The 26,801-nt window shown below is 51.1% G+C and overlaps 1 protein-coding gene and 1 long non-coding RNA gene across 4 annotated transcripts; one reads left to right on the top strand and one right to left on the bottom strand.

The window, feature by feature from the left end:
- The first annotated feature begins 26 nt into the window (after nucleotides 1–26).
- On the top strand, nucleotides 27–25,841 carry LOC109269704 (uncharacterized). Of its 3 annotated transcripts, none has more exons than XR_008421857.1 (5): nucleotides 27–470; nucleotides 16,855–17,076; nucleotides 17,946–18,004; nucleotides 22,773–23,697; nucleotides 24,323–25,841. It is a non-coding gene; the product is annotated as an uncharacterized LOC109269704 (long non-coding RNA). The 3 variants fall into 3 exon arrangements; XR_008421856.1 differs by having other exon boundaries at nucleotides 27–252; nucleotides 22,773–22,922; nucleotides 24,323–25,840; XR_008421855.1 differs by having other exon boundaries at nucleotides 22,773–22,922; nucleotides 24,323–25,840.
- Nucleotides 9,486–11,762, bottom strand: LOC109269706 (putative MORF4 family-associated protein 1-like protein UPP). The gene is made up of 2 exons (XM_053901716.1): nucleotides 11,188–11,762; nucleotides 9,486–10,396 (listed from the first exon to the last, which is right to left on the bottom strand). The coding sequence occupies exon 1, from the start codon at nucleotides 11,536–11,538 to the stop codon at nucleotides 11,203–11,205; it is 336 nt and encodes a 111-aa protein (XP_053757691.1). The 5' UTR covers nucleotides 11,539–11,762; the 3' UTR covers nucleotides 9,486–10,396; nucleotides 11,188–11,202.
- Nucleotides 25,842–26,801: the final 960 nt, after the last annotated feature.

Below are 26,801 nucleotides of genomic sequence, written 5' to 3'. Positions count from 1 at the left end.
GAGCCCCAGCCGTCTGCCAGAGCTGTGCTCACGTGCGGCCCTTTTACGACACGAGGGAGCTCCTTTGCGGCCGCGCGGCCCCGGCGCCGCGCTCCGCCCGCGGTCCGTAGGTCCCGGCGCGCCGAGGGCGCAGGGCTGGGTCCTGAGGCTCGGCCGTGTAGACGTCGGCCTCTTTGCGCCCGTGTGGCGCGCAGCGCGGTCCGGGGAGGGCGCTGACTGCGTTGTACGCTTAGCTGCTTAACGTTCTCAGTCGTGAGTCGCCGAATTGGGTCGGCACTGCTAGAATCCTTCAGTGCAGCGGGCTACGGGGTGGCGTGCTGAGCGTCAGGGGTTTGGGTCTGGGCCGTCCCGCCCCGGCCGCCACCCGTCCTGGCCTCCCGGGAGGTGGCCGTCCCCGACGCTCCCTGCCTGGCCCTGCTCTCCATGCCGCCCAGCCCAGCCTAGCCTCCGCCCGGATTTTTGCTCGAAGCGTAGGTTTCATTCTGCCTTGCGTTTTGCTTCCAAGTCTGCGCCTCGCTTTACCCGGACTGTAGTGTAGGTCTGGGTGCACACTGTTTACTCAGCCCCGCCTGGCGCGCAGCGTGTCCTTGGGCGGTAATTCTGCAGAACTGATTCTTCATCAGATCATATAAGCCCCTCCTTAAGGCATTAGACCCTGGGGGCAGGTTCTTGGTTCAGCTTCCCCACAGCCCTCACCTGCCGTGGCACACAGCAAGAGCTCAATAAATGTTGCTTTAACGTTATTTCCCAACATTTTTTACACTGTTTTTTTAAAAAATTGAAGCGTAGTTGACACACGATGTTTCAGGTGTATAAAGCGATTTGGCAGCTCTATACATTATGGAATGTTAACTACAAGTGTGGTTAACATATTGACAGATATTTTAATTTTTTCTTTTTTAAAGTTTATTTTTATTTTGAGAGAACGAGACGAGCGGGGGAGGGGCAGAGAGAGGGAGAGCTTGATGTGGGGCTCAAACTCACAAACTGTGAGATCATGACCTGAGCTGAAATCTATGGTCAGTTATTTCATTAAATTTTTTTTTTAACGTTTATTTTTTTTGAGACAGAGAGAGACAGAGCATGAATAGGCGGAGGGTCAGAGAGAGAGGGAGACACAGAATCAGAAGCAGGCTCCAGGTTCTGAGCTGTCAGCACAGAGCCTGGTGCGGGGCTTGAACTCACCGACTACGAAATCACGACCTGAGCTGAAGTTGGATGCTTAACCGACTGAGCCCCCCAGGCGCCCCTATAGTTAGTTGTTTTAACTCACCTAGCCACACAGGTGCCTCTTAACATTTTAATCATTGAGATCACCTCCTAGCCAGAGAAAATTCTACTTTATAACTTAAAGGGTTTATGGGGGGACGTGATTAGATGAGGTGTGCCCGAATAATCCCCCTTTTGCCATATAATGTAACGTAATAACAGGAGTAATACCAGGTATCACAGCTCATGAGGACCCGTATTAAAATTCTGCCTACCACAGGCTTCTAGGGATCCAAAGGGCATGATCTCATAGCAGCCAGATATGACCAAAGTAGCAGCAATTAGGCCTAGAGAGCTAAACATAAGAATTGCTTGGCTTTTGGTACATGAATGGAACGGAATAAAATACAGAGAAAACCCACTAAGTTTTGGAGGCAGCCATGTTAGCAAAAATGCTGCCAGCTTGGATGAAGAAAGACTAAGACTCTCCAAAATGTAGAAAGGTTTCCTGGCTCCCAGTTTTTCTCCTAGCAGAAAGCAGGCTCAGTAGCCAAAACTGACGTATTTTTCAATTCCCTCCTCAGAAGTGGCCAAGGAGTGTGATGGAAAAGGAAGAACCAGACCTACTCGGAGAGCCCAGACAAGCGTGCAGAACAATGAAGAAGGGCGGGGTTAGCAAACTACAGCCCTTGAACAAAGAATGCTTTTCACATATCTAAAGAGTTGTTAAAACACACACACACACACACACACACACACACACACACACACACAAAACTGACCCACAAAGCCTAAAAAAATGAATAATCTGGCCGTTTACCAAAAAACGTGTGCCAGTACCTGCACCAGTGAACCGTTTTTAGGTTCCAGGACCAAGGCCTAATCAAGGAATATTCCTTATCCTTACAGTGAGAGACCAGCCAGTATTTGCCTACGGCACATCAACATTGCTGTAAGTCATCAGCTGCTGTAATTCGTCCTCACATAGGGACGCCATCCTGTCTCGTCACCACTGCGTTTGTCTCTGTGCGGGTGTTATAGATTACATGTTTGTGTTCGCCCCAAATTCGTAAGGCAAAATCCAGGTCCCCATTTAAATGGCATGTGGGGGCGGGGCCTTCGGGAGGTAATTAGGCCTTGAGGGCGGAGCCCCCGTGACGGGATGAGTGCCCTTCAAAGCGGAGACCCCAGAGAACTAGCCTCTCTCTCCTCCGTGTGAGGCTACAGTGGGAGGGCAGCTGGTCCACCAGCCAGGAGGAGGGCTCTCACTAGATGCCAAATCCTTCAGTACCTTGATTGCGGATTTCCGGCCTCCAGAACTGTGAGAAACGGTTTGTTGTTTTCAGCCACGCGGTCTATGGTATTCGTTATGGTAGTCTGAACTGAGAGAGTGGGCAAGAACGAGTCTTTTAAAAAGTTCATAAGCCTCTGCGCCACGGAAAAGCTGATGTGGGTCACAGGATCCCAGACTTCTAGCTGGATGGCATGACTGGAAGAAATCTGGGAGGATCCTTAGAGGAGGATGAGGAAATTTGACGAGTAATTGGCAAGGAGACAGATTGTGGCAGATGGTACAGAAGATCCCAGTTCTCCACCCCTTCCTGCCTCCTCGTCCTTTGCCTTGTGTCTTGCTTTGGCCAATGAAATGTTAGCAGATGTGACACAAGCACATGCTCGAAGTGTCCTAACGTGTCTCTGCTACGAGAACAGGCCGGCTTCTCTTATTGGTCTCGGGAGGAAGAGGGGAGGAATACTTGACCAAGGCGCCCTAGACAGGCCCAGCTTAGGTCAGCTGGCACCGCAGACACATTACTTAGCCAGTCTGGATCACCCAAGTCCCAGCCAAGGTGCAGGCCCTTGAGAAATGTTTATTGTCACCGGGACCTAGGGTGGTTTATGCAGCAGAAGCTAATGGGTCCGTTCGATGTGAAGCCTGTCTAGGTTAGATTATGGTCCCAGATAAATTAAAATGCCCAACTCTTTTCCTCCATATTTTTACTCCATCCAGTCTTGATTGGAGGAATCTCACTCAGATGCCCAGATGTTGTTTTTTTTCTTTAGAAACTTGGGCCTGGGGTGCCTCGCGGGCTCAGTCAGCAGAGTGTCGACTCTTGATCTTGGGGTCCCGAGTTTAAGTCCCACATTATGCATAGAATCTACTAAAAAAAAAACACAACACTTTAGAAACTTGGGCCTGGAGTAACTTCTTCAGGAAGTGGTATTCAGCCCCTTTGCACCTCCGAAGCTTCTTCCATATCCCATGTTCACCCTGAACCCGTCTCTTCCGTGTCTTGTTTTTCGGGATATCACGGCACCAGACTTACAAATTCTAGAAAATATAAATCGGTCGTCACTACAGCCGCTTTTAGTATCCCTCCCATATGTAAAAATGATGTTTCCAAAACCTGGACGTTTTACAAGCAAGATCACGCTGCTGCTGCCATCCGCAGACTGCATTACGCTACATCAGAGAGAGGGATGGAATTGACAGAAGAGAAAGGAAAAAGTCCTGGGTTCTGTCTTTTCCCAGTGCGATCCGTTCCCAGACTGATCCACAATCTGTGAACCCAAAACCCACTGGGGAAAGGTCTTCCATCAAGTGATGATTATTGCACGGTGAGTCTGTTTCACACAGCCAGCAACAGAACGACTTGTAAAGAGAATTTATTTCTATCAGAGTGAAAGTAGATTTGGTAAGTTCCAATCACCATTTAACACTTCTCGTCCACGACAACTGGCCAAAGCACAGATGGAAAAAACCTTCCAGATGACCCCAGTTGCCACCTGACTGCAGCTTCATGAGACACCCTGAGCTTGAACTGCCTGGCTGGGTTGCTCCCAAATTCCTGACCCACAGGAAGAGGAAGAAATAAATGGCTGTTGTTTTAAGCCACTAAGTTTTGAAGAGCTTGTGTACATAACAGCAGATCACTTGAGGAGGTGCTGGTCTCTGGAAACGGTTACTCCTGAGATACAGTGTCAAACGTGGGCATGAGTGTGGCACTGGGCAGTGGGCAGGGGCTGGGAAGATGTTGAGACAGAGAAAGCTGAGGCTCTAGTGAAGGTTTTCAGTGAAGGCTGAAAACACAGGATTCTGGAGGAAAGGGGATCTTTGTTACACAGCAGCAGAGAACCTGACAATCTACAGAAAATGTGTACCTAATGAACTGAATGGCCAAACTAAGGACATGTGAGGGCAGTGTTCATAGTAGAATGTAAGAGGAAGAAACAGCCGTTAAATACAAAAGAGCCAGCAGTTGGTTGAGCGTCCAACTCTTGATTTTGGCTCAGGTCATGGCCCCAGGGTCATGGGATCGAGCCCTGCATTGGGCTCTGTGCTGAGCATGGAACCTGCTTGAGATTCTCTCTCCCTCTGCCCCCTCCCCCACTCATATGCACGTGCTCTCTCTCTAAAAATAAAAGATAAGAGAGCCAGGACTTGCTGGGTTTGCTGGGTTCTCATTCCCAGCCTCTCTGGATGGCAAACAGTGCTACCATTCAGGAAGGTCTCTGAACAGAGCTCAAATCCACGCTGCTGTCAGGAGAATATGGTTTAAAGATGAGACCCAAAAGCACGACTAGAAATCCTCTGTTAAAACCTCAGGAAGGTTTATGGTGTTACCTCATAGAGCCTTTCAGACAACAAAAGGCCTTCTGAGGATCTTGAAGGCACGCCTCATGCATCTTCTCTTGCAAACGACAGGATCTCTAAGAATCTGAAGGACACTGTCCCTGCAAATACCACTGGAAGCCCAACGTAGAGTGAGGTAGAGTGAGTTTTGTGGATGTGGCTTTCATGGGTATGTTAATCAATCACGAAAGAAGAAGCACCGTTTCAAAAGGAAGCACATCATTTTGAGTTAAAGGAAGACCTACCATAGAAAACGAAAAGGGGATCTTGGAACCCCAAGTTTCTGCAGGCAAGAAGCAACTGGAAGAAACTACTCGGATTCAGTCCTGAGCTACATCTGAAAAAAGGAAAGATGGCTCAGAGGTTGGGACCCAGGGCCCAGAGGGTGGAGCCAGATTCCCAGAGAATTGTTCCCAGAGAGTAAGACTGGGCCCTGGTGGAGGAACTGGGAACAGAGCCCTGCTGCATCTCAGAACTGCTGCAGACTGGTGATTGGCACTTGCTGTCTCCCCTCTTTTGGGTCATGTCTGTAGCAGCTGGGTGATGCTGGTCCCACCACGGTGGGTGTATGGGGCAGACAGGGCATCTCACCAGTGTGCAGCCTGCATATGGAGAAGCAGTTCTCAGGGGCTGTCCCTGGGGAGCCTCTCCCATCCTTGGGTCTGATCTCGATGACCAGACCCTGGACCTTGGGCCTCAGCCTGCTGACATAATGCAGTAAGACTTGGAGGCTCTTAGGGAAAAGTGTGAGTGTGGGTTTCCATAGGGAGGAGCGTCACTGCTGTGGCCAGAGGGACGGGCTGCATTCTCCAAAGATGGCCACCATGGCATTTCTGGTCCCACGTGCTCTTCTAGAACCTTGCCACCTCCCTATCAAGTGGGGGGGGGGGAATCTATGTCCCCTGTCTTGGAATCTGGATGGGCCTTTGTGGCCACCTAAGAGTATGGCCCAAGTGATGCTATGACTCCCGGGACCAGCTGAAAAAAAGACACTGCAGCTTCTGCGTGGCTCTCCTGGTACGGCAGTTTTGGAGTCCTAAGGTCTCAAGAAATCCAACTACCCAAAGCCACCACAACTGGAGAGACCACTGGAAGAGAGCCAAGGAGATGCCCCAGGAGCCCCAGCTTTTCGGTTTTCTGAGTCCAGGCACCAGATATTGAAGGGAAGAAGCATTTGAGAAGAATCCAGCCCCAGCCTCCACCTGACAGCCCAAAATGCTGAGCTGAGTCCTCCAAATTCTTGACCTACTCAATTTTAATATATGTGTTTTTTTATTTGAGAGAGAGTGAGAGAGAGCGTGCACACATGCAGGGAGGGGCAGAAGGAGAGGGAGAGAGAGAATCCCAAGCAGGCTCCAAACTCAGTGTGGAGCTCAATGCAGGGCTCTATCTCACAACCCTGGATTATGACCCAATCCGAAACCAGGAGTTGGATGCTCAGCCGACTAAGACACTCAGGGGCCCAGACCTATTCGATTTTTGATCTGTTATGTAGCGAGAGATCACCACGACAGAGTGCAAGAGGCTGCGGTTTGGTGAAGGCTTGAAGTACCTTCTGCCACAAAGCTGAGTCCGTTTTCTCTGGCTGTGGAGCTCATTGCCAACTTGGCGGCTTGAAAAAACATGCACCGATTATCTCACGCTTTTGAAGGCAGAAGTCCAGCATGGCGCGAGCCTCTGCTGGTGTCAGCTGGGCTACATTCCTTGCTGGAGGCCCCGGGGAAGAAGCCATGCTGAAGCTCCTTCAGGTTGTTGGCAGAATCCAGTTGCTTGGGTTTGGAGGACTGGGTTCCTGTTTCCCTGGCACGCGGCTGCCTCCATCTTTAGGCCAGCGACGTGCACGGAATCCTTCTTGTGCTTTAAATTGCCTGGATTTCCTCTTAAGCTCCAGCTCTCTGCTTTGAAGGGTCCACAGGCTTACACGGGACCCACGTGGCGAATTACGTCTGCAAAGTCCCTTTGGCCTTGTACTATAGCGCGTTCGTGGAAGCGGCACCGTGTGCGGAGATCGCGAGAGCCAAAATTCTGATAACAGAAGTTGAACTTGAAGAACCCCAGGCAATCGGGCGTTGGTTTTGCTCTGCCTAACCTGCTAGTGACCCGCCACCCACGTAACTCAATAGTCAAACACCGCAGTGTGTGACCTGGAACAGAGGGAGGAGCAACACGGGCACGAAGCGCCACGTGATCGAGGAAGCCCGTTCTTCCAGCTCCTTGGGACATAGGAGGCCCCTCTGTGTGGCCCACCTCCCCTCTTAACGCTCCTGACTTCGTTGAAAGCAAATCTCGAGTGGCAGCATCTCCATCCCGCACGTCTTAGGGAGTCCCCGTTTCCCTCTTCGTGTTCATCCGCTGTATGAAAAGGTTTTGTTACAGAGGATTTTCTTACCCCCTCAGCTTCCCATTACCCCCCAGACTGGGTGGAGGAGGGCAGCTCTGTTAGGGTGGAGGGGGCAGCTTTGTCAAGGGACGGTGAAGGAGCTCAGGTTTCCCAGGGGTCCAGGAGAGCGGGGCCGGCACTGAAGGAGGAGTCAAGGGGCAGAAGGGGCAGGGAAGCAAGATGACGGGCAGAGTCGGCCAGCAGAGCACGGAATCCAGATGTCCATCTGGGACAGACTCAGTGAAGACAACACGTGCCAGCCACCCAGGGTCTCTGAATGGTCAACGCACGGCGGGGCTGTTACTTGTAGATGGACTGTACCTGCCCACCCACGGCTTAACTCAGGCGGGTAACCAAGTGCTTTCAGGGCGGGGGTGCGGTGGGGAATGGCAGGGGGCTAACCCAAGTGCACGAGGAATTCTGACCTGTGAGTAAAAGCAGTGTGGATGTGGGACCAGGCTCACCAAAGCTACCACTGGCGCAGAGAGCAGAAAAATGGTACGCGGCTGTCGCAACCAGAAAGCTGGGACTCCGTTCTTATCTGTGTTTCCGGTCATCACCCCCGGAAGTACTTGGAAGGGGTTCATAGGAACATTGGTGCATGAACCTGTATCGTTCCGTCAGGTATTTCATAGAAAAGTTGGGTTGATCCATGGGTTGACTCGTAATGGGCTGCCGAGAAGACACAGGCAGCCTAGAAGGCGGCAGAGCCCAGCGTGGGGGGCACAGCATCCTAAGACAGGCCACAGCGGGAGCCCCTCAGCTGGGCTGGAGGTGGCCTGGCACAGAGCTCAGGACTCTGGCTGGGGAGGGAAGGCGAGGAGGGGATCTGGGCAGGGGCAGGGGGGCGTGCACTGGGCTGCAGATGGCAGGCGCTCCCCAGGGAAATGATGGCAGTGCTGTACCTCCTTGCTCCCTGGCTTGAGAAACCTCAGGAGGGAAGAATTCTTGGGGTGTCTCATGCTTCTGGTCGGTTACCAGAGGCCACAGAGCCTCTCGGTTCTGCGAAGGATGGAAAGAGGCTTTGCAGCAGTGAGCACAGAGAGGGCCGAGGGGGGGGGGGGTCTGGCCATGTTTCCCACAGCTGGAGAGGGCACCGCCTCCCCGGGTGCGGCCACCAGCACAGGACACGCCTTCCCGTCAGCCGGCTTAAGAAGGGAAGACCCTGCCTTGAACCTGCGCCTGTCCATCCACGTTTCTCAGGAGTTCTGTGTACACACAGTTTCCACTTCTTACCTGCTTCGGGCTGGACTCTGTCCCACCTCTCAGCTGCAGTGGGGCTATTCGGGCAAGGACAGGAGCCCTCAACAGGCAGCACAAGGCCGGTGCGGCTGGAGGAAACTCCAGCGGCGGCAGGAGGCGGCCAGACAGCGCAGGGGCCAGGTCATGCGGGTCTACCGCCTCGGAAAGCCTTGCTAGGTCAAGGGCAGGAAGCGACTCTCCTCCGGAGCATCTCCCCTCCCCTTCTGGGGAACCTGTGCCTCCACCCAGTGGGGCCGACCAGCTGACTGATCCCTTTGCCGGCTGCCCACAAGCAGTCCGACAGCACCCTCTCCTGGCTCCACTTGCCACCGACCCTCCAATCCGCTTGGAGCCCGCGTCAGGGACTCGGTTCTCACTGCAACACGCTCCTGATCTCCGGCTCCCCCAGCCATCGTCTCCAGCCACCGTCTCCAGCCAGAAGACGGCAGGCAGGACCCGGGGAAAGCACAAATCTCCCGTCCTCCTCCCGGGTGCCTGCTCTGCTCCATCCTTCGGTCCTCCATTCAGTTTGCTGCTCAAATGCTGCCTCCTTGGGAGGCCGGACTTCCCTGGCCTAAAACAGCTCACACCTCTGACCCTGCTTGGACTTTTCTTCAGAACACGGGGCACAGCTGGACACCAGGGCACAGGTTTGCTTGCTTGTTGTCCGCCTCATCCACCAGAAGGAGGTTAAGGGCAAGACACTGTCCCCCTTTCCTGTTCTGTTTCAGAATACCTGGCATGAAACTGAGCACGCCGTTATCTGCAGTGTTTTGTCGTAGGTCTTCTCCGCCACGTCTCATCTCTGTGTTCCTAGTTCAGGCCGTGGAGCACATGATGCAAGGATGTCGAACAGATGCGCTTCCAGGCCAGAGCCTGGACAAGCAGATTCCATGAGGAACCTTTCCTGCTGTAAGAACTGTGCTTGCTGACCTGCCCTTCCCAACGGTGGGTTTATGGAGCGCCTTCTGAGCCACAAGGAGTTTACTGCATTTGATGACGAGGATAGCACGGCACACAAGATAACCCTGAGAAACGTTTTTTATTATCTGTTTCCTGGCAAAGTTGCAGGGCTTTGGTTTATTTGGGCAAACTTACAAATGCTTATTACGTACGTTGTTTTCACCTCAAATGGACGGGGGGTGGGGGGGTGTGTGCTACTCAAATGAGCGTAACCAGACAATTAACAGCCCATGAAATGGTGCTGGCCCTGTTCAGTTTAAGTCCACAGCTCCTCCCTGGGACCATTAAGGCACATCCCTCTTTCCGGGCCTCAGAGAGCCGGAAATGCACTACCGAGAGCTGTCCGTGACGCTGAACCTTAAGCCAGACCACAAACAAAACGTAAGAACACAACCACAAATCAGACTCTGCTGGGTTGTCCAACCTCTCCCAAGAGTTCACATTATGTGCGCCCAATACTGCGACTTAATTTCAGAGGGAAGCCTTGTTGGGGTCACAGAGAAATGACAAGTTCTGAACTTGTCACCACCACTTCCCATCCCTTTTCTGGTGGCACTTTCCAGCGAAGCAGGCGCAACTCCTTCAGCAACTCCGCTCTTTGACAACCGACACGGTGTCTTCCTCGGCCCAGACTTTCCAGCAGTGATTAGGTCACAGAAGAGATAGTCAAATGCCCAGGAACAGAAAAATGTAAAACATTGAGAAATTCCAAGCATAAAAACATGACCACCTCATCAGTTTACAATCGCAACTGCTTTGAGAACCTTTCCCCAGTAAAAGTTCTTCGCAGAACTAAATACATTTGGCAATCTGTAACCACACAGTGGTCACCACACAGACTGACATGCGGATTTAACAGTATACGTAGAAACGACGTCTACAGAAAAACAGAGAAGTGAGAACAACAGGTTCTCGGGTCTCAGCTTTTCCAGGGCGTCAGCGGACCGGTCAACCAGAGTCTGACGGTGAACCTATTGGACAATTGGGAGAAATTTATTATCAAGACGTTGCCTGTGAGAATCGTAGAGCTCTCGATCGATAACCACTCTGTTCAAGGTCTGGCACTCAGAGATCTGGCCAAACTCTAGCATGGCTTCCCCATCTTAAGGCTGTGACCCCAGCCCTCCCTCAAGTGCCTTCGAGGGGTGGGGGGAAGCTCAAAGTTGCTGGGAAAATTTACCGTTTGTTCCAGCCAAAACCTACCGATAGGCAGAGAAGCACCAAGACCCCCTCTTAGAGTAGCTACCTTATGGAAGGTTTGCACTTACAAAGGCTCTCTGCGTGCTCTGAAATGTAAATCTACTACCCAAAACTGTCTCCTCGAGGACGGGAAAGCCATCTCTTTGGCCTCCCATTCTCCGCAGGGGTATAGGGAGATAGGGTGCCCGAAAGGTTCAGCTGGCACCTGTGCGCCCGTCACAAAGATGAGACTTTGCTTCTCTGAATACGCTCCAATTAGCAAATCCAGATGGCCTCGTCACACGGACCAAAGCCCTCTTTTTACCCTTCAGTGCCTTTCCCCCGGCACAATCCAATCTTTAAAAAGTCCGGCGCCGGGAAGCTGACTTTAGTTCATGCTGGATTATCTCCCCTGCTGCAATAGTTACCCCTCAATAAGATGCGTCCTTACCGCTTCGACGAGCGTCCAGCTTTCTCTCTGTCACCAACCTACAAGCCCGACCCTCGGGGCCTGCCCCCCACCCCGTTCCCCCTCCCCGGCGCGCAGCCCCCGCCCCCCCCCCCCCTCCCCGCCGACACCTACCCGCGCCCGCGTCCTTCAGGAGAAGCCGCAGCTGTCTATCTGGCCGTGGAGCTCCACGATCCTCCGCCCCATCCGCGCCACCTCGGCGGCCTTCCTCTCCGCCTTCTCGTACAGCTTCAGCACCCGCTCCTCCGCCTCGCCGCTCCCGCAGCGGCCCTGACCCACGGCGCCCTCCACCGAGTCCACCTCGCTCTGCAGCCGGTCCAGCAGGATCCCCACCTCCAGCAGCTTCAGGCGGGCCCGCAGGTGCGCGCGCACGTGCTCGCGCTCGAGGGCGGCGCGCGCGGGGCTCCGGGGGCGGTCGCGGGGCTGCTCGGGCCCCCGCCGCTCGTCCGCGCCCTCGGGCCACATCGCGCCGCCGCCCGGCCGCCCCCGCGGGCCGCTCCGCCGGGTCTGGAGGCCGGCCGGCCGCGAGCGCCAGGTGCGGGGCGGAGCTCGGCGGGAGCGCCGCCGGGGCGAGCGGCGGGCTCGGAGTTTTGTCTCCTCTCAAACAAAACTTTCCCCCAACTTCTCCCCTTAAAGAGCGGAAGCCACGTCTCACTTGGCCTCCCCGCCGCCCACCAGCGCCCGGCGCCCTCGCGGCCCCTTTCGCGACACAGCCAGAAGCCCTTTACGGCCACGCCCCCTGGGCTCCCCGGCCGCGTGCTTGGGGGGGTCGCGCGCGCGCGCACGCGCGCAGTTGTGTACCTTCGCCTCCCCCGGTCGTGGCTCTTCTCTGTCGAGGACCTGGGGTCAGGGCTTCAGGAGGTAGGGGTTTGGCGGCATAGGTTTTAACCCTGAGTTGCAAAAATGAGTTTTCGGCCCCGGAGATGCACTTTCCCGGAACACCGGGCTGCAGTCGGTCCCCCCTGCCCCACCGCCCTCACTTTGTCCCCACACTGCTCTCAAGGCCTGCCACCCAGCAGGGCTTCGATCATTTTTTTTTTTCCCTTACATTATCTGGGGGGGGGGGGGGGGGATGGGGGAGGCGATAAGTGGGTGACTTTATGTTCTAGGCCTGTGGCCCCCGGGACGGGATAAAAGGAAAGACTGGGGGATCCTGCCTGCCTGAGTGCTGCCTGTTTGGGACTGAGCTTTCCAGTGGATCAGATGGAGCGAGTAGGTCCACTTCTGAAAGCTGTCAGGGTTATTCAAAGGATTAGGGGGGAAATGGCGTCAAGGCCCATTGCAGACTTGATGAAACCATCGGACAGTGGCAAATGGTATTGTTAGTAGACCGTGTGTCTCTGGTGGTTGTGGGCAAAGCGCTGGAATTAGATCCGGGATTTGGACCCCAGCTTCCTGATATGCTGGCTGGGAGACTTTGGGCAAATCTCGAGCCTGAAAAGGACTGCTGGTGCTGAGTTGCAAGTGGCCGGGTGCAAGGACAAGAGAGAGGCACGGAGGAACTAAGGGTGGCCCCCAGCTGGCAGCCAGCAGGGAAGCAGGGACCTCAGTCCTACAACACGAAAGAACTGTATTCTGCCAACACCGTGAATGAGCTTGGAAGTAGTTCCTTCCTAGGGCCTCCTGATAAGTCACCCGACCCCTTGATTTTGTTCTTGCCAGACCCAGAGCAGAGAAACCTGCTAAGGTCTGACATTCAGAACGCTGATAATAAATTGTATTGATTTGAGCCGCTAGACTTGTGGTAGCTTCTTATAGCATCAGTAGAAAACTAGTGTCGGAGAGGCCTGGTTGTGAGTGGGGCTTGGAACTTAGTCCACAGGACGTTTACATGAAGTTAGGAAAAAGTCAGTCGTGAGCCTAAGGATGGGGGAAAGTGGATAAAGATCCTTCAGGACTTGTCACAACCTTATTATCCTTTGAGTTCTGTTCATACAATTTAGAGTCTCTCCCTCCCCCCCCCCCCCCCCCCCCCGCGCCCGCCAGGATAAGCGTTGAAAATATCTTCTCCCAGCTGAGGGTTGACTATTTTTTTGAAAATAGACTTTATGTTTGAGAACAGTTTTAGGTATATAGAAAAATAGAGAAGATAGCAACAGAGAGTGTGGGCTTAACTTCCCACTTTGATTAAGGTTCCTTTGATAAACATAAGATTTTAGTTTAAAAAATATTTTAACAGGCACTGGGGCGCCTGAGTGGCTCAGTCAGTTAAACGTCTGACTTCGGCTCAGGTCATGATCTCGCGGTTCGTGAGTTCGAACCCTGCATCGGGCTCTGTGCTGACAGCTCAGAGCCTGGAGCCCGCTTTGGATTCTGTGTCTCCCTCTGTCTGCCCCTCTGCTGCTTGCACTCTGTCTGTCGCATTGTCTCAAAAATAAATAAACATTTAAAAAAGTTAAAAAAAAATATCTAGGGGCGCCTGGGTGGCGCAGTCGGTTAAGCGTCCGACTTCAGCCAGGTCACGATCTCGCGGTTCGTGAGTTCGAGCCCCACGTCGGGCTCTGGGCTGACGGCTCAGAGCCTGGAGCCTGTTTCCGATTCTGTGTCTCCCTCTCTCTCTGCCCCTCCCCCGTTCATGCTCTGTCTCTCTCTCTGTCCCAAAAATAAATAAAAAAACGTTGAAAAAAAAAAACAAAAAAAAATATCTTGGGGCACCTGGGTGGCTCAGTCGGTTAAGCGTCCGACCTTGGCTCAGGTCATGATGTCACGGTTCATGGGTTGGAGCTCCAAGTCAGGCTCCGTGGTAACAGCTCGGAGCCTGGAGCCTGCTTTGGATTCTGTGTCTTCCTCTCTGTCTGCCCCTCCCCTGCTAGTGCTCTGTGTCTCTCTCTGAAAAATAACACTAAAAAAAATTTTAGAATAAAATACAAAATCTTTTAAACGTGGGGTGCCTGCGTGCCTCCGTCATTTGAGTATCTGCTCCTGATTTTGGCTCAGGTCATGATCCCAGGATTGTAGGATCAGCCTTGTGTCTGTGCTGGTAGCATGGAGCCTGCTTGGGATTCTCTCCTCTCTCTCTCTCTCTCTCTCTCTCTCTCTCTCTCTGCTCCTCTCCTGCTCACATGCTGTCTCTCTCAAAATAAATAAACATTAAAAGAAAAAAATTATTTTTAATGTTTATTCACTTTTGAGAGACAGAGAGAGACAGAGCATGAGCAGGGAAGGGGCAGAGGGAGGGAGACACAGAATCCGAAACAGGTTCCAGGCTCCGAGCTGTCAGCACAGAGCCTGACGCGAGGCTCGAACTCACAAACCGGGAGATCATGACCTGAGCCGAAGTCAGACGTTTAACCGACTGAGCCCCCCAGGCTGAATGCTCTAGTGTTTAAAACAAATTTGAGGCGAAATTCGTGTAATATATAACTAAATCTCCATAAACTGTATGATTCAGTGATATTTCGTGTATTCACAGTGTTATACTACCGCCAGCTTTCTCTAGTTTTAAAATTTTTTCAGTGCTCCCCCAGTGCCACTCAGTGATCGCCCCGCAGCCTCCCTCCCCTCACCCCCTGGCCACCATCAATCTCCCTTCTGTCTCCACGGATTTGCCTGTTCTTGGTATATCATACGCACTCCTCTGCTGAGGCTTCCACGATATACCACAGAATGGGTGAGTTTAAACAACAGAGATGTATTTTCTCACAGTTCGGGAGGCTGGAAGTCCACGATCAAGGTGTTGGCAGATTTGGGTTCTTCTGGGCCTCTATCCCTGGCTCGCACGCAAATGGCCACCTCGCCACTGTGTCCTAGCATGTGTTCTGTGCTCACTGAGCATCCCTGGTGTCTCTTCCTCTTTTTATAAGGACACCAGTCCTGTTGGCTTAGTATTCTACCCCTGTGACCTCATTTCACCTTTATAGCTTCTTTAAAGGCTACTATGATCTGAATATTGTGTCCACCCCACCCACCCCTGCCAAATTCGTATGTTGAAATCCTAAGGCCCGATGTGATGGTGTTAGAAGGGGGGCCTTTGGGAGGCCTTAGGTCATGACGGTGGAGCCCCCCCCTGACTGGGATTAATGCTCTTATAAAAGAGACCCCCACGGTACTCCCCAAAGCCTTGGCCTTCTCCTTGTGCCCTGTGAGGGCTCAGCAAGAAGTCCCCGGCTGCTATCAACCAGGAAGAGAGCCCTCACCAGAGTTCAGCCATGTGGGTGTCTTGATCTTGGATTTACAGCCATTTTTGTTTCTAGAAACCTTGCTAAACTCTACTACGAGTGCTGATGATTTATCGTTGGATTATTTCAAATCTACGAATGGTGAGAAATAAATTTCTGTTGCTTATAAGCACCCCCCAGTCTGTGGTATTGTGTCACGACAGCTATAATGGACTAAAACAAAGGCCCTGTCTCCAAACACAGTCACGATGGGGATTAGGACGTCAGCATATAAATTTGGGGGAACACAGTTTGGTCCATAACATCATATACAAGGAATAGTGGCACCTGGGTGGCTCAGCTGGTTAAGCCTCTGACTTCGGCTGAGGTCATGATCTCACAGTTTGTGAGTTTGAGCCCCACGTCGGGCTCTGTGCTGACGGCTCAGAGCCCGGAGCCTGCTTCTGATTCTGTGTCTCCCTCTCTCTCTCTGCCCCTCCCCCACTTGTGCTCTGTCTCTCCCTCTCAAAAATAAACAAACATTAAAATAAATAAATACATAAAAGGGATCATACAGAGACACTGGCTGGCTCGGTGGGAAGAGCATGCGATTCTTAATCTCGGGGTGATGAGTTAGGGCTCCACGTTGGTGTAGAGATTTACTAAAAAAAAATAAATAAACTTAAAAAAATTTCTTAAAAAAAGAATGCTACACTTGTGTGGCCTTTTGTGTCTGGGTTTTTTCACTTTGCATAATATTTTCGAGCTTCATCCAGGTTGTAGCATGTATCAGCACTTGATTCCTTGTTCGGGCCAAAAAGTATTTCACGAACATGCCACAATTCGTTTATCTGTTCATCCATTGGTGGCCACTGGCGGGGTCTCTACCCTTTGGCTAGTATGAGTGATGCTGCTCCAAACATCCTTGTACAAGTTAGTATTTTAATTTTGATGAAGACAAAATATCAAGGTTTCCTTTTATGCTTCCCCCCCACCCCCGGTTTTATTTTAAGAAATGCTTGGGGTGCCTGGGTGGCCCAGTCGGTTGAGCATCCGACTTGATCCGTCATGATCTCATGGTTCGTGGGTTCGAGCCCCGCGTCGGGCTCTGTGCTGACAGCTCAGAGCCCGGAGCCTGCTTCGGATTCTGTGTCTCCCTCTCTCTCTGCCCCTCCTCCGCTCCTACTCAGTCTCTCTCTCTCTCTCAAAAATAAATAAACATTAAAACAAATTTAAGAAAAGAAGAAATCCTTGACCGCCCTGAGGTCATATACTCTCTTCTAAAAGCCTTGATGTTGGTTTTCTCATGGTTGTGGGCAATCCACCTAGAAACGCAGTTCGAGGCAGGGATCTACTGGCAGTTTTCCCGCCGTGTGTGCCCGGTTATCCCGGCCCTGCTTACTGAATATTTTATCCATTTCGTCTGATCTGCAACGTAACAGCTGTCAGGTGTCGACTCTGTCAGTTCGTCGCATGTCTGCATTCTGTTCCATTAGTCTCCATCTTTGGGCTGTTACTCTAGTGACTTAATTACTTTATACTAAGTAGGCTTTGTAGTAAGTACCGATATCTGGTTAAGCAGGATAAGCCTCCCCGCCCTCCCCCCCACCCCCCCATCTGCTTCTGCTTCTTCGGGAATGTCCTGGCTTTTCTGCTTGTTCTGACTTTGAATTCCTTGTTTAAGTTTCACCAGGACAACCAGACCCACCTGATGAGACTTCTTCGATGCACTGGGCCAGTCTGGAAAAGAATCAGAATGCCTTCTGTTGAGCTGATCAAAGGAACACCAAGGATGGCCAACAGTCACCAGAAGCCGGATGGGACAAGGAAAGATTCTCTCCTTGAGACTTCAGAGGGAGCATGGCCCTGCCGACACCTTCGTTTCTGATTTCTATCCTCTTGAACTGTGACAATGGATTTAAGCCACTTTAAGCCACTCTTTTTTTTTTTTTTAATTTTTTTTTTTTAATGTTTATTTATTTTTGAGACAGAGAGAGACAGAGCATGAACGGGGGAGGGTCAGAGAGAGAGAGAGAGGGAGACACAGAATCTGAAACAGGCTCCAGGCTCTGAGCTGTCAGCACAGAGCCCGACGCGGGGCTCGAACTCACGGACGTGAGATCATGACCTGAGCCGAAGTCGGACGCTTAACCGACTGAGCCACCCAGGCGCCCCAACTTTAAGCCACTCTTAAGCCACCGCTTTAAGCCACTTGGTTTGTGGCAATTACAGTATTCTTAGGAAAATAATACACCAAGCAGCGCCTGGGGGGCTCAGTGGGTTGAGCGTCCAACTTCGGCTCAGGTCGTGATCTTGTGGTTTGTGAGTTCGAGCCCCGCGTCGGGCTCTGGGCTGACAGCTCGGAGCCTGGGGTCGGCTTCGGATTCTGTGTCTCCCTCTCTCTGCCCCTTCCCCACTCATGCTCTGTCTCTCAAAAATGAATAAACTTTAAAAAAAGTTAAGAAAAAATAACACACCATTAAAAAACTGTTTTGATCCTATTACAAATGACATATTTTATTATTATTATTTTTTGAGAGGTAGGTTTTTTTTAAGTTTATTTATTTATTTTGTGAGGGTCGAGGGAGGGGCAGAGAGAGAGAGAGAGAGAGAGAACCCCCGCATGGGGCTGGGTCTCATGAACTGTGACATCATGATCTGAACCCAAATCAAGAGTTGGAGGCTGAACCAGCCAGGCACTCCAGAGGTAGTTGGGTTTAATTTTTATTTACTTATTTTTAAAATTGCGGTATAAATAACACAGTGTTCTGTTAGTTTCAGGTGTACAAAATAGTGATTCAGCAATTGTGTGCATTACTCAGGTGGCCATCCCGGTAAGTGTGCTCATTAATCCCCTTCATGTAACCCCCCCATCCCCCCCACCCACCTGCCCTCTGGCAACCGCCAGTGTGTTCTCTGTAGTGGAGAGTCTGTTTTTTGTCTCTTTTTCCTTTGTTCGTTTGTTTTGTTTTGTTTCTTCAATTCCACATATGAATGAAATCAACTGGTATCTGTCTTTCTCTGGCTGACTGACTTCGCTTAGCATAATACACTCACGTTCCGTCCCCGTTGTTGCAAATGGCAAGACTTCATTCTTTTTTATGGCTGAGTAATATTCCATGTGTACTCCTGCCACATCCTCTTTATCCATTTATCTATGCACGGACTAGAGGACACCTTTTAGAAAATGCATTTTCTCTTCCTGGTGCATAGAAGCCCTGCTGACTTTCATGTTTCGGTTTCATTTCTAGACACCTTCCTAAGCTCTCCTACTAATACTAACAATTGAGATTCTTTCAAACCGATGATGTTTAAAAAACCATTAGAGGGGCACCTGGGTGGCTCAGTTGGTTAGGCATCCGACTCTTGATTTTGACTCAGGTCATGATCTCACGGTTCGTAAGTTTGAGCCCTGTGTCCGCTCCGTGCTGACAGCTTGGGGTCTGCTTGGGATTCTCTCTCTCTCTCTCTCAAAATAAATAAATAAACTTAAAAAAAAACACAACTATTATTAGGGGCGCCTGGGTGGCTCAGTCGGTTGGGCGGCCGACTTCGGCTCAGGTCATGATCTCGCGGTTCGTGGGATCGAGCCCCGCATTGGGCTCTGTGCTGACAGCTCAGGGCCTGGAGCCTGCTTCGAGTTCTGTGTCTCCCTCTCTCTCTGCACTTCCCCCGCTCTCACTCTGTGTCTCTTTCTCTCTCAAAAATAAATAAACGTTAGGGGCGCCTGGGTGGCTTGGTCGGTTAAGCGTCCGACTTTGGCTCAGGTCATGATCTCGCGGTCCGTGAGTTCGAGCCCCGCGTCGGGCTCTGTGCTGACAGCTCAGAGCCTGGAGCCTGCTTCGAGTTCTGTGTCTCCCTCTCTCTCTGCACTTCCCCCGCTCTCACTCTGTGTCTCTTTCTCTCTCAAAAATAAATAAACGTTAGGGGCGCCTGGGTGGCTTGGTCGGTTAAGCGTCCGACTTCGGCTCAGGTCATGATCTCACGGTCCGTGAGTTCGAGCCCCGCGTCGGGCTCTGTGCTGACAGCTCAGAGCCTGGAGCCTGTTTCAGATTCTGTGTCTCCCTCTCTCTCTGTCCCTCCCCTGTTCATGCTCTGTCTCTCTCTGTCTCAAAAATAAATAAACGTTAAAAAAAAAAAAACGTTAAAAAAACTATCATGAGAATATAATGGTTAATAGCTGTGGTAGTTTAAAAAACATGCCCACAAGTTTTTTGCTACTTTTCTCCTCATGGTTCTGCCCCTTGGTTAGTTATGAGTTATAGACAGAGACTATACTGGGGGAGTTGTCTCACAAGGTCATCTTTATTTGTACAAATAAGAAGATTGTGAAGAATAATTTCCAGAGCCTGACTCCCTATTAGGGTTTGGGATGAATATCCGGAGGGGAGTTTTTCTGTTTTGTTTTTTTTTTTTAACGTTTATTTATTTTTGAGACAGAGAGAGAGACAGAGCATGAGCGGGGGAGGAGCAGAGAGAGGGAGACACAGAATCGGAAGCAGGCTCCAGGCTCCGCGAGCCATCAGCCCAGAGCCTGACGCGGGGCTCGAACTCACGGACTGCGAGATCGCGAGATTGTGACCTGAGCTGAAGTCAGACACCCAACCGACTGAGCTACCCAGGCGCCCCCGGAGGGGAGTTTTAACGTTATCATGAAATGGAGGTAACTGTCGGGCACTTCTGGCACTTTCTGATCCTCTGAGCAGTTGTCTTTTTTAAATGTTTCTTTCTCTGTTCCATCAGTCAGTTAGTTTGTTTCTAAAGGGTAAGATTGACTGTTGGGCAGAAGCTTCTGCTAGAAGTTTCCTGAGTTTGGGGGAGGGGGTCAGACCTGTGACAGAACTCGATTACCCTCCGGGACTGTGGACGGGGTTGCTGCTAACAAACAAAACAGCAGAAGTGATGGCATAGCGCCAGTGACCGTGAGCTGTAAAAGGACCGTGCCTTTCATCTGTGGTCCTCTGGCTGGGAGAACTCCCTTGGGGGATGCCAGCTGCCCCGTCTTGAGCCTCCCCAAGGGCAGCACACAGCGTGTCTGTGTCGAGGCCACGGGCAGGAGTGCACAGCGCCCGGCTGAGCCCATTTAGCCCCTCCTGGTCTCCGTCTCCAGGAGGAGCTCCTTAGGGAGGCTCTTGACTTCTGCCCTCCCAGGTCACAGATGAAATATGTCCCCTTCCAGGGGAGGGCAGCTTCTGAAGCCTGTTTCCTGCTGCCGCAGGGTGCAGGGCTCAGGAATTCTGACAGAGGTTGAGCAGCCATGGGATTCAGCACACCCTACTTGGAATTTCTTTGCCAGTATAATTTCTTCAAAACCCCAGGATGTTTCCTGTCCGTTTACTTTCAGTCAGTTCCACTGTGCGTGTAATTACAGCCACCAGTCTGGTGAAGACTCTTTTTTTTTTTTTTTTTTTTTTTTTTGTAAACGGGTCTCTGCGCTATGTCCTTCCCCTAGCCTCTCGACTCAGTGGTGCCCAAGTGGAGCCAGTGGCTTTGATAGGAAGGTGACAGTCATAATTTGGTCTTCACCGCTTGGCCAGCACCTGCTACCTGGGGAAGAACCTTTAGAGAAAGAACATGCTTGAGAGAGACTTTAGGGCCTCAGGCTTGTCTCATCTGTAAGATGGCTTCTTCTGGAGACAACGCTTGTCTTTTTAAGAAAATTTAATTTATACATGTATATGTAATTTTTAAGTTTTTATTTATTTTGAGAGAGAAAGAGAGCGCTAGCGGGGTAGGGGCAGAAAGAGAGTAAGAGAGAGAGAACTCCACGCAGACTCCGCACCATCAGCACAGAGCCCGACGCAGGGCTCGAACTCACAAACTTTGAGATCATGACCCGAGCCTAAACCAAGAGTCAGACACTCAATGACTGAGCCTCACGCCCAATGTGGGGCTTGAACTCAGGACCCCAAGATCAAGAGTCTCATGCTCTACTGACTGAGCCAGCCAGGCACCCCTGGAGCCATCTCTTAAAACTGTTTCAGTTTGGGATGCAGAAACCCCTGCCATTTTTTGTTTGTTTGGTTGGTTGAATGTTTTCTTTTTTTTTTTCCCTATATAAAATTTATTGTCAAATTGGTTTCCATACAACACCCAGTGCTCATCCCAAAAGGTGCCCTCCTCAATACCCATCACCCACCCTCCCCTCCCTCCCACCCCCCATCCACCCTCAGTTTGTTCTCAGTTTTTAAGAGTCTCTTATGCTTTGGCTCTCTTCCACTCTAACCTCTTTTTTTTTTTTTCCTTCCCCTCCCTTATGGGTTTCTGTTAAGTTTCTCAGGATCCACATAAGAGTGAAACCACATGGTATCTGTCTTTCTCTGTGTGGCTTATTTCACTTAGCATCACACTCTCCAGTTCCATCCACGTTGCTACAAAGGGCCAGATTTCGTTCTTTCTCATTGCCACGTAGTACTCCATTGTGTATATAAACCACAATTTCTTTATCCATTCATCAGTTAACCCCTGCCATTTTCAACCCCAAATGACCAGTAGTGGTGGCCTCTCAGGTCTCCTTCAAAGAAGCTACTGTAGGAAGCACACGTCACAACCTCCAGCTGCCACTTCTTTGGTTCTGCCATGGTGGTCATGCCAAGGCCATGCCCATCTGCCCTCAGCCTACACTCAGGACTAAATTTACCATGCTGGGGGCGCCTGGCTGGCTCCGACCCTAAAGTGTGCAACTCTTAATCTTGGGGTTGTAAATTTCAGCCCCACGCTGGGTGGAGAGATTACTTTAAAAAAATCTTTGAATTTACTACGCTCATCACCCCATCTGTCCCATTGATGAACCTAGTAGAAATCAGCCTAGGGCGTTATTCTTAGGACAAGTTTCCCATAATGCTCTCCAGCTCAGACACTCTTCTGGTCCTGTAGGAACTGGTGAGCCATTGCCTGGCTCCCTGCCCTCCGCCCCACCCTTACCCATTGCCAGCCTGTCCCCAGAGAACTCTGCCACGTGGTCCTCAGGCCCGTGAAGGGAAAGCTGCTCGTTCCTCTCGTGCCTCGGTCAGGATTTGGGGCCGGCCTTCTCCCCCGGCCATTGTCACGGCACTCCTCGTCCTTCCTCTTGTCTAAAGCGGCGTTCCTTTAGAGGGCTTGCTGCTCATCGACCGCCCTCTCCGCCTCCGCACCGTTGCCACCCTCCAACTGCTCTCCATCGAATCCCCCTCGTTCATTGTACACTTCGGCACCCAGCTCCTGGCTCCTTTCCACCCCGTGTCCTGCCATCATCCTGGGGAAGGTCCGTGGCCATCCCACACCGGGGCCCCCACGCCCTCCTCACATCTGATGGGCTCCTTGATGTCCCTTGGCTGCTCATTCCCGGGGGTGACTTGGGGTTTGTTATTGCCCCAAACGTGCCCCATATCCTTGCTCAGCCCTCCTCCTTTCTGACCGTGTCCCCATCCTCCTGGGTGACCTGTGTACTATAGTTTCCAACACCTTTTTTTTTTTTAAACTCACCGACCCGTCAATTCACATTAACAGCGGCTTTCTCCTGCTCTGCATTTCTGCACTTATCCCTTCAGTGTTTACCATTCACTGCTGTAACAATGTTCTCGTCAAAACCCTAATCTTTTATTCCTTGTTTCCTTCCCCCAGCTTTACCCCAGTATGGAAACCGCAGCCCTTGATCAGCTGAGTGCCGCTAGGAACCATCGCCAAGAGGCTGCAGGAAAGCCCAGGGCTTGGGGGAGTCTAGTCGCAGCTGGTGGTAAAGAAATGTCTTCCAAGGGGCAAAGAATAATATGGGTGAGTTTGGGAATAATGGATAACAATGGAACGGAGGGTTCTGTGAATCATGGGGTTTGAGGAAGGAGGGATGGGGTATAAACAGGAGAAAGGAACCACAGAGAATTATGGGGATCAGGAAAGGAGAAAACAGAACTGACCAGGGGAAGCCCTAGCTTATTCAGAGCAGCACTAAAGCAAGCTCTGGATGGATTTATCTGGCCAGTGTCAACCAGGTAACAGCTCTGCATTTATCTTTGGAAGATGGTGGAAACTCAGACCGCTCCATAGTTATCTGCTCCCTGGAAGGGGGAGGGTTCCAGGACCAGGGACTTGGATTTGGGGCTTTTTCACCTTGGACTTGTTTGAGGGCAGGGCAAAGTGAACAGCTACAAATGAATGAGTGAGAAAGAAGATTGTTGTTTGGACAATGAATGCCCTGAGCAAGTGGGAGGGATGTGATGACAAACGAGGATATAAGCCTAGAAAGAAGGAAGGACGACCCTTCCATCAAAACACGGGAGAGGAAGAGCTGTCGGTTAGCGTAGGTCACGTCATCTTGACAAACCCCGAACCTCAGCGCTTGGAACAATACGGGTCTCCTCCTTTGTGCTACATGTTCATCATCGGTTGGCAGGGGAACTACTCTTGTTGAAGGAACATAGGCTGATGATCCGCCACCATCTTGGATGCTGCTCGTCCCTGTGCCACAGACAGAACCCTGGGGGGGGTCTCTTGTTGGAGGTTCAGGCTTGGATTAGAGATGTGCCGCCTTCCTCACAGCTCATTGACCAGGGTTAGTCTCTCGCACTGTCCCTCTTCCTCCTTCCCCTACCCTCCCCTCCCCCCCCCCCCGCCCCCCACCCCCACCCCAAGCACAAGAGGGCTGGGAAGTCCAGTTCCACTGCGTGCCTGGAAGGCGGATACTTGGAATGTACTTGGTGAATAGCACGAATGATCCCTACAGCATTTTGTCCCAGATGAGCTTTAGTTCTAGAGGTCACACAGAATGCCCGTGCTGGAAATCACCCCAGACAAGCCAGTACGTGCCCAAGATCACACAGCAGTAGCAGGATGGCTGGGAGCCAGATCTCCTGTTTCCCAGCCCCTCTGTTCCGTGGTAGCTTGGACTCCAGGGTTTTATCTTCAGCAAGTTTAAGAACTCTTTGGAGTGTCTTCCCTTCACTTGGAGTCATTAAAAAAAAAAGAAAAAAAGCTTTCCATTTTATTTTTAAAGTCAGCTCTACACCCAACGTGGGGTCTGAACTCACGACCCCGAGATGAAGAGTCACAGGCTCTACGAACTGAACAGCCAGGGGCCCCCGGAGTCATTTTTGTGGATGCTCGTCCAAGTGTTGATTGCATCCTTGGCTATTGTCGGTCCTACCACGTCATTAGAATTAAATTTGCTTTCTTCCCAGGGGTCACGTCAGCTGATGAAACAGCTGGATGCAGAAGCCTCTGCGGGACCTAGTGGTCTTCCCAGCCTGATTCTTACCAAGTGTGAGACCAGCGGATTGTGAACAGTTTGCATACTTTGCCTCCATTTCTTTCTTTCTTTCTTTCAAGTAGGCTTCACACCGTCCAGCATGGAGCCCAACGCAGGGCTTGAACTCATGAGCCTGAGATCATTATCTCCGCTGAGATCAAGAGTCCGGTGCTTAACTGACTGAGCCACCCAGGGGCCCCTACTTTGCCTCCATTTCTCATCAGAGCTTCTGTTACATACCACCTTGTCTGTCTCCTCTCCAATGCCTCTCCAGACCACCATGCTCCTGTAGCCCCCACGTTTCTTTCTGTGATAGCATTTTGATATAAAAAGACACTTGTAGGGGCACCTAGGTGGCTCAGTAGGCTAAGTGTCCTATTTCGGCTCAAGTCATGATCTCACGGTTTGTGAGTTTGAGCCCCGCGTCGGAGTCTGTGCTGACAGCTCAGAGCCTGGAGCCTGTTTCAGATTGTTGTCTCCCTCTCTCTCTGCTCCTCCCCCGCTTGTGCACGCTCTCTCTCAAAAATAAACATTAAAAAAAAAAAATAAATAAAAGGACATTTGTCACACCTGAAGCACCTGAACAGAGATCGGTCCCGGCTTCAGGGAGGCTGTGCAATGTAGAGAACCTGGCCAACAACCCCAGGGGTCCTTCCTGCACAGCTGTCCGTGACCGGAGCTCTGAAGGACAGCCGGGAAAAGGACAGAGAGCCTGGGGCTTGTAAAGGACATACAGATCTACAATAAAAAATTCCGGCAACCTTGGCTGTACTCAATGATGTGATTGTACAGTCTCATAAGACTGCCTCTCAGAATGGCTCCTTAGGACATTCTTCGCTTAGAAAATGCAAGAGATTCAATTACTCCTCCAACTGCTAGCAATCCGGGATAGACTTCAGGAGCTGGGGACTCTGGAATTAGTGGTTGCTTACAAGGAGGAGGAAGTAAGCAGTTACTGAGAGTAATTTAGGACTAAAGTTTGCAAACCTCTCAAGAATCGTCTCTGATTACTTCACAATTCATAGGACGATAAACACCACCATGTAGCTGCTGAAAAAAAGAATGCGCATCTAGATGTTTAGATAGGCTAAGATTTTCAAACCAGAGCTTCAGGTGGAAAAAACACACAAAGGACATTTGCAGGTTACACAGTGTACTACCATCTATGTAAAAACAAACTCAAAAAACCCCCAAGGTTGGGGAGAATTATGTATATGCCTAAACATGCATAATTTGGAAAGGTACACAAGACACTGGTAAACCGTTGCCTTCCTCGGGAAGATGGGGAGAACGGGTCCACTTTTTTTCTTTTGAATTTTGTGCCATTGTATTACTCGTTTTAAAACTAACCAAACGCAACGTGGCACCCGGAAACAGGAAAAGAGGCATTACTGGAAACTGGTAAAATCAGGAAAGTCTGGAATCTAGTTAGTTGTTATCATACCAATATTAATTTCCCAGTTTTCGCAAATTTTTTTGGTGGTTGTTGCTTCTCGGTTCATAATTCCATCCTACCCACTTCTATTAAAACCTATATAGAAAATTTGGAACTTCCGCCATTTTTTTCACACTGTTCCCTGTGCCTGAGAGGTCTCTCATTCTCTCGTCCTCAGAGCTGTATTCCTCTTTCCAGGCCACGTTCACCAGTTATTTGCTTTGAAATGCTTCTTAACGCTTCCAGAGACATGGTATGTAGCTTTTGACACACGGTTTGCCGCGGTTTTACATTTATCCATCGGGCTTCCGAGGAAGCGGACTCCAAGATGAAAATCACATCGCGGGTTAAATTTATTAGGGATTCATTCCCGTGGAAGGGAAGGTCCAGTAAGATGAGGCAGAGAAGTGGGGCAATGAGGCAGACCCAGCAAAAGCCTCAGCAGACCCCCCGGGGAGCTGAGAGAGACGCGCTTCTGAGTTGTCTCAACTTGCAGCGAGAGGGAAAGAGCCCTCGGACCCCAGCCCATCAGTCAATGGACATGGGCCACCCAGGAAAGGGGGCCTGGCCTTGGCTAGGGCAGCTCTTAAGCAGAGGAACTTCTCACAAGGACTGACCAGCTGAGGGCTGTCGGCAGCACTTCCGGCGGCTGGGGAGCAAGCCCTTCCCTGCTGACGGGGCTGGGAGGGGTGTGCGTGGCCCACCACACCACTGTAATTGCGGCTTCCCTTAATATTGCTAATGCAAGGACTAGAGTACGATTACGTTCTGATCTTCTAGGTTAAAAGAGTGAAAGTACTCTGGCCTGGCTGTCTGAAGAGAGCGGCGGGGGCGACAGGATTTTAAGGGGTTCTTTCCTGCACTAAGAACCGCGACTGTCCTTCCCCTGACCAGTTCCTATAGTAGCAGGCGGAGCTAAATCTTCCCCATGATCAGAGGCTTAAGACACTCATTCTCCAATTGGCAATGATGACAA

This window comes from Panthera pardus, unplaced genomic scaffold (genome assembly GCF_024362965.1).
Source record: "Panthera pardus isolate Hobbes unplaced genomic scaffold, ASM2436296v1 HiC_scaffold_13, whole genome shotgun sequence".
Classification (NCBI taxonomy): Eukaryota; Metazoa; Chordata; class Mammalia; order Carnivora; family Felidae; genus Panthera; species Panthera pardus.
This window is presented reverse-complemented; position numbering and strand designations above follow the sequence as displayed.

What these genes read in the sequence shown, in the direction of transcription:
- LOC109269706 (XM_053901716.1), bottom strand. Translation starts at nt 11,538, where the DNA reads ATGTGGCCCGAGGGCGCGGACGAGCGGCGGGGGCCCGAGCAGCCCCGC.